The sequence below is a fragment of the Cicer arietinum genome, chromosome 3 (assembly GCF_000331145.2).
Source record: "Cicer arietinum cultivar CDC Frontier isolate Library 1 chromosome 3, Cicar.CDCFrontier_v2.0, whole genome shotgun sequence".
In the NCBI taxonomy this organism is placed as follows: domain Eukaryota; kingdom Viridiplantae; phylum Streptophyta; class Magnoliopsida; order Fabales; family Fabaceae; genus Cicer; species Cicer arietinum.
In genome coordinates this window covers 3,960,053-3,977,658 of record NC_021162.2, presented here as the reverse complement: position 1 = coordinate 3,977,658, position 17,606 = coordinate 3,960,053, and the positions used below count along the sequence as shown (strand labels likewise).

At 33.5% G+C, this 17,606-nt stretch overlaps 1 protein-coding gene across 1 annotated transcript; it reads left to right on the top strand.

Moving 5' to 3' along the window:
- Window positions 1–276: 276 nt before the first annotated feature.
- LOC101497584 (probable mitochondrial saccharopine dehydrogenase-like oxidoreductase At5g39410) lies at window positions 277–4,860 on the top strand. The gene is made up of 2 exons (XM_004491802.3): window positions 277–1,028; window positions 3,996–4,860. The coding sequence occupies exons 1-2, from the start codon at window positions 360–362 to the stop codon at window positions 4,686–4,688; spliced, it is 1,362 nt and encodes a 453-aa protein (XP_004491859.1). The 5' UTR covers window positions 277–359; the 3' UTR covers window positions 4,689–4,860.
- Window positions 4,861–17,606: the final 12,746 nt, after the last annotated feature.

Genomic DNA, 17,606 nt, shown 5'->3' with positions numbered 1-17,606 from the left:
TTATTATATATTGTTAGTGTAAACACAATTTAAAAATAATCACAAAATACTATGCTCTAATTGAATGTCAATGTAAAACAAAAAATTAAACTAATTATGCACATCCTATTTTTTTCATTTATTAATGATACTCTTACAAATAAGTTTGTATACCTACAATATTATTTTATCCCAAAAATATCCTTATCAAATTTTATCTTTTTTATTTTTTCAAAATTTTTATGGTTATATAAAGACAAATTTTACCATCTATAAATATAAATTTTACTGTACAGAGTTTTTCTAAGTTTTCAAATATTGATCTACATAATACTGAAGTGAGAACAAAACCAGTGTTATCTTCTCTTCTCCACTTGCAAATGGAACCAAATGTAACAAAATTCGACCTAATAATCCTAGGTGCTTCAGGTTTCACAGGCAAATACGTTCTCAAAGAAGCTCTCAAATTCCTCAACAACAATCAATCATTCTCATCTTTCAATTCCATAGCCATAGCAGGCCGTAACCCAACTAAACTAGCCCAAACTCTCATATGGGCTTCAAAGCCCAACCCACCACCATCTCTCCCCATTCTCCTCGCCGATACAACTAACCCTCCCTCCCTCCGTTCCCTCTGCTCCCAAACCAATCTCATCCTCAACTGCGTCGGTCCGTTCCGCCACCACGGTGATCCCGTCGTCGCCGCTTGCGTCGATTCGGGATGCGATTACATAGATATTTCCGGCGAGCCGGAATTCATGGAGAGGATGGAAGTTAGTTACCATGATAGGGCGGTTGAGAGAGGTTCGTTGGTGGTTTCGGGTTGTGGATTTGATTCGGTACCGGCTGAGCTTGGGTTGTTGTATAATTCGTTGCAGTGGGTGGGGCCCAGTGTGGTGAATAGGGTTGAGGCGTATGTTAGTTTGGAGTCTGAGAAGAGAATTGTGGGGAATTTTGCTACTTATGAATCTGCGGTTCTTGGTGTGGCTAATGCGAGTAAGTTGCAACAGCTTAGAAGGTCTAGACCTAAAAGAAGACCCAGACCAATGGTAAACTTCGTTATTTTCTTTATTTTTTTCTTTAAGTTTAATTATTATTTTTAGCACTAGTGTTTTATGAACCGGACTGAACCGGTTTCATCGGTTGAACTGAGAATCCACCAGTTCGCCGATTGATTGTTATTCTGTTAGAAGGGGCTTTTGCCCCCGCAACTTTTTTGCTTGTTTGACTAGTAGGAAATTTATTGTTTAGAGCTTAATACACTTTTAAATATTTCACTCTCCTAACAAAAAAAAAAAAATAGATGTTTGTCCCCACTCTACTTTCTTTAATTTTCTTTTAATCTATGTGGATCCACTCATTATAATTATGTATATTTGAAGAGTTAATAATATTTTTCTTTGATCTAAATATATACACTACTTTATTGTCCACTTTGGAGGAAATTTCTGGATCCGCCAATATTCACTCTCATTATATTTTTGTCTACATCTTTACACACTCTATCTTTCTTCCTTTCACGTTAAATGATCAAATATTTTTTAGGCTTAATTGTTTTTTTTTACTCATCTAATTTCTCAATTGTATGATTTTGGTCCCCTATATTAAAACAAACAATTTGGCCCTCACATTTACTTCTTTCTAATTTTGCGACCCTCACATTTACTTCTTTTTAATTTTGCGGCCCTCACATTTACTTCTTTTTAATTTTGCGGCCCTCACATTTACTTCTTTCTAATTTTGCTGCCCCACTTATTTTCTTCAATTTTTTTATTATTGATGTAAGATGACATGTGAACTTTGTAATGACATGACAATGAAATATTTTTATTTTCATTAAAAAATAAAATAAATAATTTTTGATATATCTCCTTTGTGGTTATCTCTTCGTCCTCAGTGGTTTTATAACCTTCGAAATTTAAACTTGCCCAATATTTTCTCCTCGGTTTTTGAGTTCCTACGTCAAAATCGTCTCGCGTTTTCCTTAAATCTCTTTTTGACAAAACTTCGAAGTTGACTTTTTCAAAACTTGAATGGAGTGAGAAATGGAAGTTTAGTGAATGACAATAGTGTAGTGGCGGAAGTAGTTGAAGAATTTGTCCATATCTCAAAATAGAGGGAAAATGGACCAAGATTGAAATTATGAATTGCAATTAAGCCTATTTTTTATGTGAAAATATTTTAGATTATTTTCACCCACTATATTATAAAAACTTATAATATTATAGATTTTTTTTTTAATTTCCATAATCAATTAAATTTTCATGTTTTTCTTAATTAAGAATGGTTTGAGCTATTATTCTATATTTTGATTTTGTAAAACATATTATACTTTTTTTCTTGTGCTCAATAAACAATATTTCTGGATCTGCCATTGTCCATGAAACCCTGAATACATGAATTCAAGATGCCCTGATTGCATCGAATCCAAATCCTAGTTAACAAGTTAGTTTTCTTCTTCCGTTTTTCCGAAAAAATACTTTTTAAAATACTTATTTTTAATTTATTAGTCATCTAGTTAAATCAATTAAACTATTGTATCATGCCTCGGATGATCAATCTCTAGTCCATTTTTTAAAACACTGTTTAGCACAATGTTGCTTTCAGTTTTAGGATAATTCAACCTGCCATTTACAACATTGTTTTACAGAAACCCAGTTGCTGCATTGTTTTGATATTTTTCTTTATCTTCCACTTTGTCCAACCCAATAGAAATGCCCTTTAGCTCTTCAACATCATAATAGCCTATCAAACCACTTATGGATTCAATGGAAATTTTGATCATTCCCCCATTTCACTTCCAATTCAAGCACATAACCTCATTGTTCTCACTGTTTAGCACACACCTTATGCTGCATTAATACATTTTCCTCACTTTCGCACCTTGAAAATTCAAAGAATAAATCTAAAACGGTCTCTTGTTCACCATAGCCACCAATACACTGCTTCATGTCTTCTCTGATTGCTCCTCTCTTGTACAGGTTGTCTTTTGTTGCATTTTTATTCTGAAGCATGTGCCATACAAAGTTTGATACTCTTAGAGGTGCTTTAGTACCCCACACCCTTGAGTTATAAAAGGATTCATCAAATGTAGATATTGTAGGTACATTATAACAAATCATGAGCTTGTTACAATAATAACCCTTGATTTTCTCACTTTACACTTTACTCACTTTGGAAGATCGAAATTCTGATATTTTATAGCCACCCATTTGCTGAATAACAGTTTGTCCCACCAACCCACCATCCCTCCACAACCAACAATCCTCATTCTCCCTTATTTCTACTTGTGTTGTATGTTTTTAAATTTAAATTTAAATTTGGAAAAGTAGAGTGTTTTGCGTTTGGAATTCTCTTTATATGCTATAGATATGATAGAATCAGGATGTAAGTTTGGAATTCTCTTTATATGGTATAGATATGATAAAATCAGGATGTAAGCGTAATTAATTGGACTGAAGTTTTTCTTGTGTGATGAAATGATGGAAACTGTAAAAGAAATTCTTCTTATCCGTATGTATGTTTGTTTGGGATTGGATTTGGCTCCTATAGCAAGAATAATTAAGTAATCTCAGCTGTTGGTATATAAGAAAATCATCTGTTAATGTTATATTATGGATGTATTGAAATACTAATTGTAAATAAATTTTATTATCAACAATATAGATTACTTACTTTACTTTCTAAAATGAATTACTAATTACAGAGGAGGTAAATCTTTATGGATTAGGAGGGTGGATGGAAGTAATAGGATTTATTGCATTCATAACTCGAACAAAGTTATTATTATTAGTTTCCATTGTGATTATTATTGTGCATACAATCAGTGGTCAATTACTCAGGTTTCTGGGAGTAGAAATCAAAGCATGGAGTAGCTATTGGACTTGAACAATAGAAAGCCTAGTCTTCTAGGATTTGGATGGTCTAGTCTTGACGATTGATGTTGAATTAATGTATGCTCATTTTTATTTTTTTTAATATTATCATTTTATCGATTTCTCTTTTCGTGGTTGTAGATTCCTGGGCCCTCTCCTACGAAAGGAGAGACTATAGAACACCAGAAGAAAATTGGTCTTTGGGCAGTAATGCTACCTTCGGCGGATGCAAGCGTTGTTCGAAGAACACTTTCAACTCTAACAGAAAAACCCAAAGGTCTCCCGGGGTCGAACGAGAGTCCCGAGATGGTTGAGAAAAGAGAAGCCTTCTGGTCATCTGTTAAGCCAGCTCATTTCGGTGTGAAAATAGGCTCAAAATCTTTGTTGGGAATTTTAAGAATCACTATGATTGGGATTTTCATTGGCCTTTTAGGAAGCACTAGTTTCGGACGCCGACTTCTTTTGAATTTTCCTTCGTTTTTTAGCCTTGGTTTGTTCAGGAAGAATGGCCCTTCCAACGAAGAGGTGGAAAGCGCTTCGTTCAAAATGTGGTTTGTTGGTCAAGGATTCAATAACGAGAATCTTGCTTCACAAGTAAACGCAAAACCTGACATGGAAATTATAACACGAGTAACGGGACCTGAAGTCGGATATGTATCAACCCCAATAATTCTTGTTCAGTGTGCTCTCATTCTTCTCAGTCAGCGCAACAACCTACCTAAAGGAGGAGTTTATACTCCCGGAATTGTATTCGGTCCAACTGATCTCCAGCAGAGACTTCAACAAAATGGAATATCGTTTGATATCATCTCGAAAAACACTATTTCTTCTTGACCATGTAAGTTTCTTCCTTTACACTATAATCATAAAGAAAACTATGCTGCTCAATGAAATAACTTAGGTAACCAAGTAGCAAGGAGATACTTTATATTTGATTAGTGTGACTGTTATATAATAATGTAATATACTATAGTTATTACAAGATTTGGCTTAACTTGCATATGAATCGTTGAATCTTCTTTCATTTGATTGATTTACATTTGTGGTGAGTTCTAAGGTGGTGAGTTTAAAAGTCTCATTGAATCTTCTTTCATTCGATGATTTCATATTGAATTGATTTGATTTGATTATTCAAGAAAGTTGATGCAATATCTAAATATAAGTACTGCGAAAAAGATATACAAATAAATCACTTATTTAACAAATCAATGACAGATAAATAAATCACATATTTAACAAATCAATGACAGATAAATAAATCACATATTTAGCAAATCAATGACAGAAACGTGCACAGTTCACTTGAAAAAAATCCTTGACATATATACAAAGGATGTGAGGGGCTATCACCTTTGGTTGATGCAGGTGACAATGGACAAAGTCACAAAATGATTATCGCCAAATACCCATCCATAAAGGCAATCAATTTTTAGTTGATTAATGAATGAATTTGGATATTCAATTTTGGATTGAATTGGGAGCTAGTATTGCTATTTTAGGTTCTCTCAAGAACCATTTCTAGATTCTTAACGAAGATATTCTTGAGGTGGATTCGCAATTTGATCTTATCATTCATCATTAATATGACGATTGTTCTTATCACTTTTTATCTCTTTCACTTACTTGTATTCATCCTTTTTATTTCTAACTTATTTTCATTTTCATAGATTTTCCTTCATTTTCTCTCTATTCAAGAAATTTTCACTAAGGATGAGATCCGATTGTGTGAATCATCTAGGATCCACATCATTTTGGTATCATGAGCCTCTTTCTTTATGAGAAGTGTTCTTGATTGAAAATTAAAGAAATTCAATAAAAAAATTTCTATCACTTTCTTACATTTTCCTTTTCTTTGATTTTCATATTTTCATCAAATTCATGTTAGATATACACTATTAGCATTGTTAATACATCATATTTTGCTAAATCTTTCGAAGAAATTCAGATTTATGTGATTTTCATTTTTGGCGCCATTTTTGTTCTTGAGATCTTGAATTGTTTCTTACAAATTCATCCTTACAAGGTGCTATTCTCTTTTGATGTTGATGATTGTGATTCACAACTGCATTGATGATGAATTCGTAAATGTTTCATGTTCTTGTTCCTTGAATTTCGGATTGCACTTGTTTGTCACTTTTTAGGTTCTTATGTTCAAGTTCTTTGTAAATCTTATTTTGAAGCTTTGATTCATGTATTCTCCCTTACGTGCTTAAGATCCATTGTTGCTTTGATTCAATTTACTTTTTATAATGCAACATTAATTAATAGTACATGTACAACTTTGAAGTGATTATATTTTATTATGTATCTCTGACTAGTGTTAATAATTAATGAGGACAATTTTGTAAAATTGTTACACTAAAAAATATTATAATTTTGTTAGTCGAGAACGGTCAAGAGCCGAAAGTGGTTTAGTTGATGTTTAGATAGTCCAACGAACTAGGAATAGTGGAATGAATGTTAGGAGAATCCTTTTCAAGTCTAAAAAATCTCGTGTTCCATGTTTTTAGTTACCACTAAGTGAAGTTAACTATTTTCAATGAGTCTCAAAGTGAGTGGAAAGACATATGTGAATTAAGGGAACTCATACATGACTTGTGTTCCATGTTTTTAGCTACCACTAACTGAAGCCAAGTATTTTCAATGAGTCCAAGTAAGTGGAAAAACATGTGTCGATTGAGGGAGATCAAGGTCAAAGGTCACCATGTATTGGCAAGAAAGACTAACATTTGTTTACAATTATTCATTATATAGTTCATTGGAAACACACGCAGTCAATCAAATTTATTCTTTTTTTACTCGCAATTTATACTTGTATTTGTGTGCTTTGTGTTTTCATTAGTTTAATAAATCCTAAAAACTCAACTTCCTTCTTATTAATCTTTTGAGTAGTTAAAGAACTCACAATCAAAAAACAAAGTTTTTTTCTTTATGTAATCGTTTGAAACAAATAAAATTATCAGTTGAGTGTCATTAATTGATTTATCAACTAACTTTTAATTTCAACAACACTTATTCATTTATCACTTTTCTTAATCTATACAAAAAAAATAAATTGAAAGACAATATTTTTGAATGGATGGAGTAATAAATAAAAATAATTTTTTTACGTCCCTTAAATATAGGCTCTATATAATCATACAAATTAATATGCTGAGAGCCGTGACTGAAAATGTCATTTATGTGTACTCACCTTTATATTATGTCGTGGGTTTCCATCTCCAAGCATAGGTGATAACTCATATTTGATCAAAATACAAGATTAAATATTAATGATATCTGCAAACCAAAAATAATATTAATGATTTTATCAAAAACATATTATTCTAATAGGACACTTTTATGGTGCATTACTTAATTTTACTGGTTCAACCAATAATAAAAGGAGTAATGTCATGTCATGAATTTTAGGTGTTGATGATCTATGGTACAACAATGTAGATGAAACTTTTCCTACTTTTTAATTTACTAAAATTTTTTTATACCAATTTATAATTAATAAGTTAAAGAGTAAAAGATCAATTTTGTTCTCTCACAATTTTTTAAAGATCTATTTTAGTCTTTGAAAAAATAATAGCATTTTTTAGTCTCTAAGAAAAATAAATCGGACTAAATTAGTCTTTATGTGTAGTATAATTAGAACATTAATTTTTTTTTGCTAACTTGTTCGATTACTCATCAACTTGATTCTCTCACGTGTAATTCTATAAAATAATAATAATAATAATAATAATAATAATAATAATAATAATAATAATAATAATAATAATAATAATTAGATCCTTTACAATAATTAAAAATAGACAATTAAATCTTTAACAATAATTAAATGAACTATTTAATCTCTACAACAAAAAATTTACTAAATTATAATATAATTTAAAAAGCAACGGTAATAATATTCAAATTAAACCACAACGGTAATCAAAATGATTCAAAACATAACATATAAAAAAAAGGTATCAACTTGTGATCATATTCTTACGAAATTAATTTCTTCTAATTTGTTGATCTAATTTGTACTTATCACTTAAATTTGAATAATTTTTTTACATCAAATAGCAAAGAACAAGAACAAAAAAAAAAAAACCACAACATGACAAAGTAAGAACCGAAAGTTCCATCAACGATGAACAAAATATCCAAAAATCGCAAATGCCAAATAAAAAATTCACCTAAAATACCAACAACAAGCAAAAATCGCATGAACAGTACATGAAATGGCACATTCAAAAACGCGAGCAAGAAAAACAATAACGCACCTTCAGAAATGCGAAGACAAAGAAGAAAAACATGGGAATGAAGAGGAAAATGCAACTTCTGAAAGAAACTACAGAGATGGCAGAAGTCACATCTTCATAATCGCATACCACTATGGAACCAAAAGAGAGTTTCTATCTTAAACTTGTAGTTTCTCTAGATGAAATAACACTATGTTTTTTTTTCCCCTAAATTGAGTAAAGAACTAAATTGTCCCGATTTATTTTTCTTAAAGACTAAAATGTGTTTTTAATTTTTTTAGTGACTTAATTGGTTCTTTCAAATTTCTTAAGGACTAATTTAGCTCGATTTATTTTTTTTAGAGACTAAAAAGTGGTTTTAGTTTTCTTAATGATTAAATTAGGTCTCTCAAAATTTCTCATGGATCAAAATCGGTCAAAATGGACCTTTACTCTAAGTTAAAATGTCAATTCTTTACCTTTAATTTACTGTTAAAAAAATTATACAATTTTTATATAATTAAAAATATGATATATTAATTTATAAGTCATAGTCATAATCACTTTAATTAGTTAAAATTGAAACGTCGGATAATGAAATTTAAATTTCTAAGTTATATTTAGTTTAATTAATTAAGATTATATCGTTTAATGATTGAAATTTAAACTTCTAAATCATAATCAGTCTATTTAGTTAAGATTGAACCGTGAGATCATCAAAATTGTAATTTCTCAATCATAGTTAGTATAATTAAGTTAGATTGAATTGTTGGATAATTGAAATTAGAATTTTTAAGTCATATTTAGTCTAAATAATTAATATTGAACTGTTGGATCCGATAAGCGCGAACTTTACTTTTAAATAATGTAGATTTTGTTGAGACAAACTCTATATTTTAAGTTTTGATGAAAATAAACAAAGGTTAATTAAGAATGTTAATTATGATTCTAAATGTTATGTTAATTTAACTTGTGTTTTTGAGTGGATTTAATTAAGAGCAGAATGAAGCAAATACAAGAAAAGACAACAACAAGATCATTATGCATCATAACAGAGAATGATCTTCAGCTTCAACAAATTATCCATCACAGCAAGTTGGTCAAATCTTTTCTATCCATGTGATAAAACGTCTGCTCTGGAAATCATTCATATCTAATAAGTACATGGCAAGGAACAAGTACGAATAATCCAGACTCAAAAAGGTTATTTGATCGCAAAGATCAAAGGACTCAAAGACAGACAAAAATCGTGACGATCTGCATGCTCCAAAATTCAAATATCAAGAAAGTTTGATCAATCTGGGTATATGACAAGACAAGAACAAAGGAAATCCAGAACGTTTAAAACGGGAACTCTAGAATGATTATTGAAGCTCAAGAAAGTTCAAACTGATAAAACCAAGAACGTTAATCATTCTCCGTTTTTCTGCACAGAGACAGCAGCTCTGTTTCTCTTTGTTTTGATCTGCAATTCTTCTCCAACCTTCTCTAGCTACACTCAAGACTCAAGGCAGATAATGTACCATCCAAGATCAATGAAGAAACGTCAAGGAAAGGACATAGATGCTTTAAATGCTAAACCATTAAAAGTCAAAAAGCTATTTCAAAGAAGGATTATTTTTATTCTAAAAATAATGTTTTAGTCAAAAAAGGAAAGTCTCTCCAACAGCTCTTGTACCTTCACTCAAGTACATCTACAGTCTATAAATAGAAGGCCATTATCCCAGTTCTCAGCAAGAAATTCAAGTGCTAAGTAATCAACAATATACAATCACACTTAAGCTTGAAATTCTGCAAAAACAGAGGCAACATCACTTTCTGCAATTCGCGAAACAGCCACTGCTGCACATTCACATATCAGCTGCGAAATTGTCATTAGATACTCTGTAAAGAATCTATTCTCAAACAAGAGTTGAGCAATATCAGATTCTGTCAAATTCAATCATTTGTAAAAACTCAAACTATAAGAGTTTCTTTATAGTTTGTTTAAGATTGCTTCCTATCAAGGTTAGATAGGTGTTGTAATTGCTTTCTGGGTGGAAAGTAATTAAGGAAGAAATAGATCAAGGTCGATCTATTCTAGGTGTTGTAAGATTAAGAAGGCTCTTCGTTTTAAACACTTAGTGGAAAATCTCACATTGTGAGGACTGGACGTAACCCACGTTGGGTGAACCAAGATAAATCTTTGTGTGATATTCTCTTTCCTTTCTCCTTCTTTATTATACTGCATTAATCATTTGAGATAAAATATAAACTGATTTTCTGCTAATATAAGAACGTTCTCTGTTTTATAACATAAACCAAGAACGTTCTCCGTTTTGTGTTTCATAACCAAGATCATTCTTGAGTTATTTTCTTAAGTTTTAACAGGAATTTTTAAAAGGCATATTTACAATTCAAACCCCCCTTTCTTGTAAATCGACATTGTTACTTCAATTGGCATCAGAGCTCGGTCTCTAAAAAGTTCAAAAACACCTAACAAGTGTTAGAGAAAAGATCTAGAAGAATGTCGAAAGCAAAATACATTGTTGAAGGAGGATCCTCAAATCGACCTCCATTCTTTGATGGATCAGACTATTATTTTTGGAAAAACAAAATGCAGTTGTTCTTAAAATCTCAGGACACAGGAATGTGGCGCATCATCACAGATGGAGATTTCACACCAAGGGTTGATCAAGATGACTCGAATTCTGCCTTAAAAAAGGAAGCAGATTGGACAGCAGAAGATAAAGCTAAGGTACTTCTAAATTCTAAAGCTCAATTATTCTTATCATGTGCTTTAAGCAGGGAAGAAAGTGAAAGGGTAGATGAATGCACAACTGCAAAAGAAGTCTGGGATACATTGCAAACTCACCATGAAGGAACAAGCCATGTCAAAGAAACAAGGATAGACATTGGTATAAGGAAATTCGAATTGTTTGAAATGCAAGAAGGAGAAACCATTGATGAAATGTACTCAAGATTCACCACAATAGTAAATGAAATGCGCTCTCTTGGCAAAGCCTATACTGTGCAAGAAAGAGTAAGAAAAATCATGAGGTGTCTCCCAATCATTTGGAGACCAATGGTGACAGCTATAAGCCAAGCCAAGAACCTTGAGTCACTGCCTCTGGAAGAACTAATTGGAACTCTAAGAGCTCATGAGATAGTATTGCAAGAAGACAAACCAGTCAAGAAAGGAAAGGCAATAGCACTGAAAGTCTCTCAAGAAAAAATCACAGTTCCAGTTGAAGAGGAATCAGAAGAGAATGAACAAGGAGATGCTGATGAAATTGCGCTTCTCACTAGAAGAATACAAAGAATGATGAGAAGAAGAGATCAAATCAAAAAGGGATTTCAAAACAGAAATCCTAAAACAGAGATTGACAAGAGTCAAGTCACATGCTTTGGATGCAACAAATTGGGACATTACAAGGCAGAATGTCCATCAAACAAAAATCCACCAAAACGATTTCCCTTCAAAAAGAAATCAATGATGGCAACATGGGATGATTCAGAGGAATCAGAAACTGAGGAAGAAGAAGAAGAAGAAGCCAACATATGCTTGATGGCAAAAACAGAGGAAGATGAGGTAATAAATTCTAAACCATGTCATTTATGTCAACAAATGGGAAATGAATTTGATAACTTGTTAAATGACTCAAATCTTCTTATTCAAAAATGTAGTTCTCTGAAAGAACAGTTTTATAAAGAGAAAGAAGCGAAAGAAAGAAATCAGGCTGAAAATAATCTGTTAAAAAAAATGATTCAAGAATTGAAAGAAACAAAAGTTTTTGAAAGCGAAGAATGTCAAGAACGTTCTGCGCTACAAATGGAGAACGTTCAACTTAGAAATGAAAATGAACTTCTCAAAACAGATTTACTAAACTTCATTAAAGCCACTGAAACTTTTCATAACATCATGGGATCTCAAATAGGAATTTTTGATAAAGCTGGTCTTGGTTTCAATCAAACCCAAAAAACCAAACTCTATGAAAACTTCTTTGTCCCAGAAAGAAAGGAAGAAAAATGCAAGACTAGATGCTCATATTGTAAAAAACTTGGACATCTAGAATTTGCTTGCTACTTCAGAAAAAGGGATGAAAAAATTGAAAGAAAGAAGCTTTTTAAACAGGAGAATCATCCTGTCAAAATTGTATCTAAGAAACAGCAAAACGGAGAACGTTCTCCAGTTTGTCTCCCAAACGGAGAAAGTTCAAAATTACAAGTTGAACGTTTCAAAAACTCCTTTAAACCAAAGTTCAACTCCTCTAAATCATATGTTGTTAAACCCATTTCAAAATCAGCAACTAACAACACAGCTGTTTCCAAAACGAGAATGATATACCACTTAAAAACTAACTCTCAAGGACCCAAAACAAAGTGGGTACCTAAGACTGAAATGATATCACCTGCAGGTTGGTTTTCAAAATACAAAGAGAAAGCCTTGGTTCTTGGACAGTGGCTGTTCAAGGCACATGACAGGAGATAGAAATTGTTTCATAACCTTCAGCAAGAAGGATGGTGGTTCGGTCACATTTGGAAATGATGATCAAGCTCAAATTAAGGGAAATGGAACCATTGGTAAGACAAACTCTGCTCAAATAAATGATGTCCAATACGTGGAAGGATTAAAACACAATTTATTAAGCATAAGTCAGTTATGCGACAATGGATGCGAAGTCGTTTTCAAGCCAAAGGTATGTGAAATCAAGAAAGCCAAAACTGGAAAAATTCTGTTTTCTGGGAAGCGAAAGAAAAATTTATATGTGTTATATCTTGAAGAATTACCTGATGAATCATGCTTTAATCAATAAAGATAAATGGATCTGGCATAAAAGGGCTGGACATATCAGCATGAAAACAATTTCAAAAATCTCCAAACTTGATCTTGTTAGAGGCTTACTAAAACTTAATTTTGAGAAAGATAAAATCTGTGAAGCTTGTGCAAAAGGTAAGCAAGTCAAGAGCAGCTTTCATACAAAAGATTTTGTAACAACAAAAAGAACTCTTGAACTACTTCACATAGATTTATTCGGGCCTGTCAAAACAACAAGTCTAGGAGGAATGAAATATGGTTTTGTTATTGTTGATGATTTCTCAAGATTTACATGGGTTCTGTTTTTAATACAAAAAGATGATGCATTTGAATCATTCAAAACATTTTGTAAAAAGGTGCAGAATGAAAAGGACTCCAGAATCATCTCTATAAGGAGTGATCATGGAGGAGAATTCATAAATGCCTCATTCAAAAGCTTTTTTGATGAACTTGGTATATCTCACAATCTTTCATGTGCAAGAACTCCACAACAAAATGGAGTTGTTGAAAGAAAGAATAGAACACTACAAGAAATGGCAAGAACTATTTTAGAAGAATCAAATGTTGAAAGTTATTTTTGGGCAGAAGCCATAAACACTTCTTGCTATATCTTGAACCGTGTATCTATCAGAAAAATCATCAACAAAACTCCATACGAAATCTGGAAAAACAGAAAACCAAACATTTCTTACTTTCATATTTTTGGTTGTTATTGTTACATTCTAAACAACAAAGATCTTATTGGAAAATTTGATGCAAAATCCGATAAAGTGATCTTTCTTGGATACTCAACCGAATCTAAAGGTTATAGAGTGTTCAATTTAAGAACTAATGTTGTTGAAATTAGTATGCATATATTGTTTGATGAGTTTGATGACCTAGATATAAGTAAAAAGGATGAGGAAGAAGAAAACTCAAATTGAAACACAGCAGAAATAAGTCTGCAGAAAACAGAGATTGATAAACAATCTCCGTTTCATTCTCCACCAAAAAGCTGGAAAACAATTGAAGATCATCCTCAAACTCAGATCATTGGAGACACAGCTGATGGAATCCGAACCAGAAGATCATTCAAAAATGATGACGACAGCATGGCAATGATATCTCAGATTGAACCAAAGTCAATCAAAGATGCTATTACTGATCAATCTTGGATTAACGCCATGAAGGAAGAACTTCTACAGTTTGAGAAAAATGAAGTTTGGACTCTAGTACCAGATCCTTTAGATCAAACTGTTATTGGCACTCGATGGGTATTCAGAAACAAGCTTGATGAAGAAGGTAAGGTCGTGAGAAACAAAGCAAGATTAGTAGCTCAAGGCTACAATCAACAAGAAGGTATAGACTATGATGAAACATTTGCTCCAGTTGCAAGGTTAGAAGCTATTCGAATACTTCTTGCATATGCATCTCATAAACTCATCAAACTGTTTCAAATGGATGTGAAAAGTGCTTTCTTAAATGGTTTTTTAAACGAACAGGTGTACGTAAAACAGCCCCCAGGTTTTGAAAACCAATCAAAACCAAATCATGTTTTCAAACTTACCAAAGCACTTTATGGCTTAAAGCAAGCCCCAAGGGCTTGGTATGAACGGCTGAGTTCATTTCTGATTAAGAACAATTTTCAAAAAGGAAAAATCGATACTACCTTATTTAAGAAAACAGAGGGAAATGAATGACTCATTGTTCAAGTATATGTGGATGATATCATTTTTGGATCAACAAATGAAAAACTATGTGAAAATTTCTCAAAACTAATGCAAAGTGAATTTGAAATGAGCATGATGGGGGAATTAAGATATTTTCTTGGTTTACAAATCAAACAATACGAAAAAGGCATTTTTGTTTGTCAAGAAAAATATATCAAAGATCTGTTGATCAAATATAAAATGAATGAGTCAAAAATTATGACAACTCCCATGCATCCATCCACTTCCTTAGAAAAAGATGAAAATGGCAAATCTGTCTCTGAAAAAGAATATCGTGGAATGATCGGTTCTCTGCTATATCTAACTGCTAGCAGACCAGATATTGTGTTTGCAGTAGGATTATGTGCTCGATTTCAATCAGCGCCAAAAGAATCCCACTTAACTGCTGTTAAACGCATATTTAGATATCTCGTTGGAACAACTAATCTTGGTCTTTGGTATAGAAAAGGTTCCCATTTTGATATTATAGCATACTGTGATGCTGATTATGCTGGAGACAAAGTTGAAAGAAAAAGCACAAGTGGAGCATGTCAGTTCCTAGGTGAAGCATTAATCAGTTGGTCATGCAGAAAACAGAACACCATAGCACTATCCACAACTGAGGCTGAATATGTGTCAGCTGCAAACTGCTGTTCACAAGTTTTGTGGATCAAGAACCAACTTCAAGATTACTCTGTAAGCTATTCCAATATTCCAATTTATTGTGATAATACAAGTGCTATAAATCTGTCTAAAAATCCTATTCAGCATTCTAGATCAAAGCATATTGAAATAAAACATCATTTCATTCGTGATCATGTCAATAAGAAAGACGTTGAATTAATCTTCGTTGATACTCAAAATCAACTTGCTGACATTTTCACTAAGCCTCTTGTGGAGGATAGTTTTAATTCAATCAAGGAAAAACTGAGAATCATGAAAAATCCAGAAAATTCTGGTTGAAATCTGCTTCTGCAGAAAACGGAGATCGTTTATCAGTCTCCGTTTCGCGATTCATCATTCTCCGTTCTGGAAAAAGCAACAGTCTGCTTTTCCCTCTCAAAAGTAAAAAAGGCAAATCTTGGCATTTATTACACGTGCCCTTGTGTCTGGTGTTAGAATGCTGACACATACACTCTCCAATCCCCCAAAATGCTTTTCCCATTTCCCTAGGTACAAACTCATCATTACTCCACCTTTTTCTCTCCATCTTCTCAAGTCAGAAAACTGTTCCTCTTCCCACCTTCTTTTCCCCAAAAGCTGGAATCATCTTTCTCTTTCTCTAAGTCACGTTCACTGTTCATCTTCTTCTCAAAAAACAACCATGGCTCGAACCAAACAGTCTGCACGAAAAAATGCCTCTCCCTGTACACCACCCTCTTCATCTTCCTCATACCAATCCAGAGAGCGTTCTCCCTCTCCACCACCTCGCCCATCACCACCACACACATCTTCTGCCTCTCCCTCTTCTCACAATAGTCAAGAAGTTCTAAACCTCATTCCTCTGTCTATCTTTCTTCCATCACTATACACTCGTCCTACACCAAACTTCGCTCAAGTGTCTCCCCATCTTTGCACTAGAATCACTCCTCCACGCCGCTCCATGCGTGTCCAGTCTGGTATTGGTACGTCAAAATCCATGAACCCTAAACCACATTATTTCATCATTTCAGACTCTGAGAGTGGTGACTCTTCTGATTCGTGTCCCCCAGTAGCAAAATCACCAACACAAACTGAACCACAAAGAAACACGATGCCCACAGTACCAACACCACCACCACAAATTCCATCAACAACTACTAACCCTTCGACACCCTCAAAGTCGGCTTTCTCTTCTGAACCTTCGCACTCAACTCCTCCCCATCAAAAACGGAGATCGTTAAATGACATGGTTTCCCCTTCCACAAACCAAAAAGAACCACTCTCTCAACCAAAACCACCAACTAAACCCATGAGAACCAAAAACACAATCACTATTGCTCAATTTCTTGCTCGAAAAAATCTCCCAAATCCTCAGAAAAAGAAAACGCTTGCCCCAAAACAAAACCTAAAAACGAGTCAGAAACCCACCTCTCCAGAACATTCTCCCGAATGTTCCCCACCACAAGAACGTTCTCCGACGGCTCCTCCACAAGAATCTTCTCAACATCCACAATCCTCTCCACAAAAGCATACCAAACGATCTTCATCTCCTCAGCATTCCCTTATCTCCACGTCCTCTGATTCTGAACCATCTCCCCCAATTAAGAAACCAAAACAGAATGCTCCTCCTCTAATCTCCCTTGCCAAATCAAAACTCTTCAATGAAAAATGGGCTCAACGCCCAGTTGGGATAGACAAAGTTTTTGTTTTTGATAATCTTGTTGTGGATGGAAATGCTGTTCAGCACCATACGGATGTTCTTGGCTGGACTTCATTTATAAAGATCTCTGAATCTTATTTCCCAGATGTTGTCCGTGCATTCTACTGCAATGCCAAAACTTTCGCTGACAAATCTCTTTTTATCTCAAAAATTAAGGGAGTGGAAATCAGATTGACTCCAGACATTTTGGCCAACATCCTTCAGCTACCAACGGAAGGGCCATCTGTCTTTGGTGACAACTGGTATTCGGCTTTGGGTCTTAGAAATACAGATGTTTTGGCCGATCTGTTTGAAGAAAACTCCACATGATTTTTGGCCACTTATTTGAAGCCTTTTCCCAAAGTTTTCAACATGTGTCAACATACTCTAATTCCACACTGTGGAAGTCATGAGTACGTCTCTGATAATGACGCCTTGCTCATTTATCATCTTTTAAACTGCAAGAGATTGAATTTACCTCATGTTATTCTCCAGCACATGATCTGTGCAGCCCAAAAAGATTACAGAAAGAATATTGTGCCTTATGGCATGGTCCTGACTAAAATCTTCAGGCATTTTGGAATATCTCTTGCATCTGAAAAATCTTTGATAAAAATTTCCAAGTTTTCCACCAAAAATCTATCTCATATGCGTAACACCGCCTCTGCTCCAACACCTACTCCTCCATCCTGTCCCACCTATCTC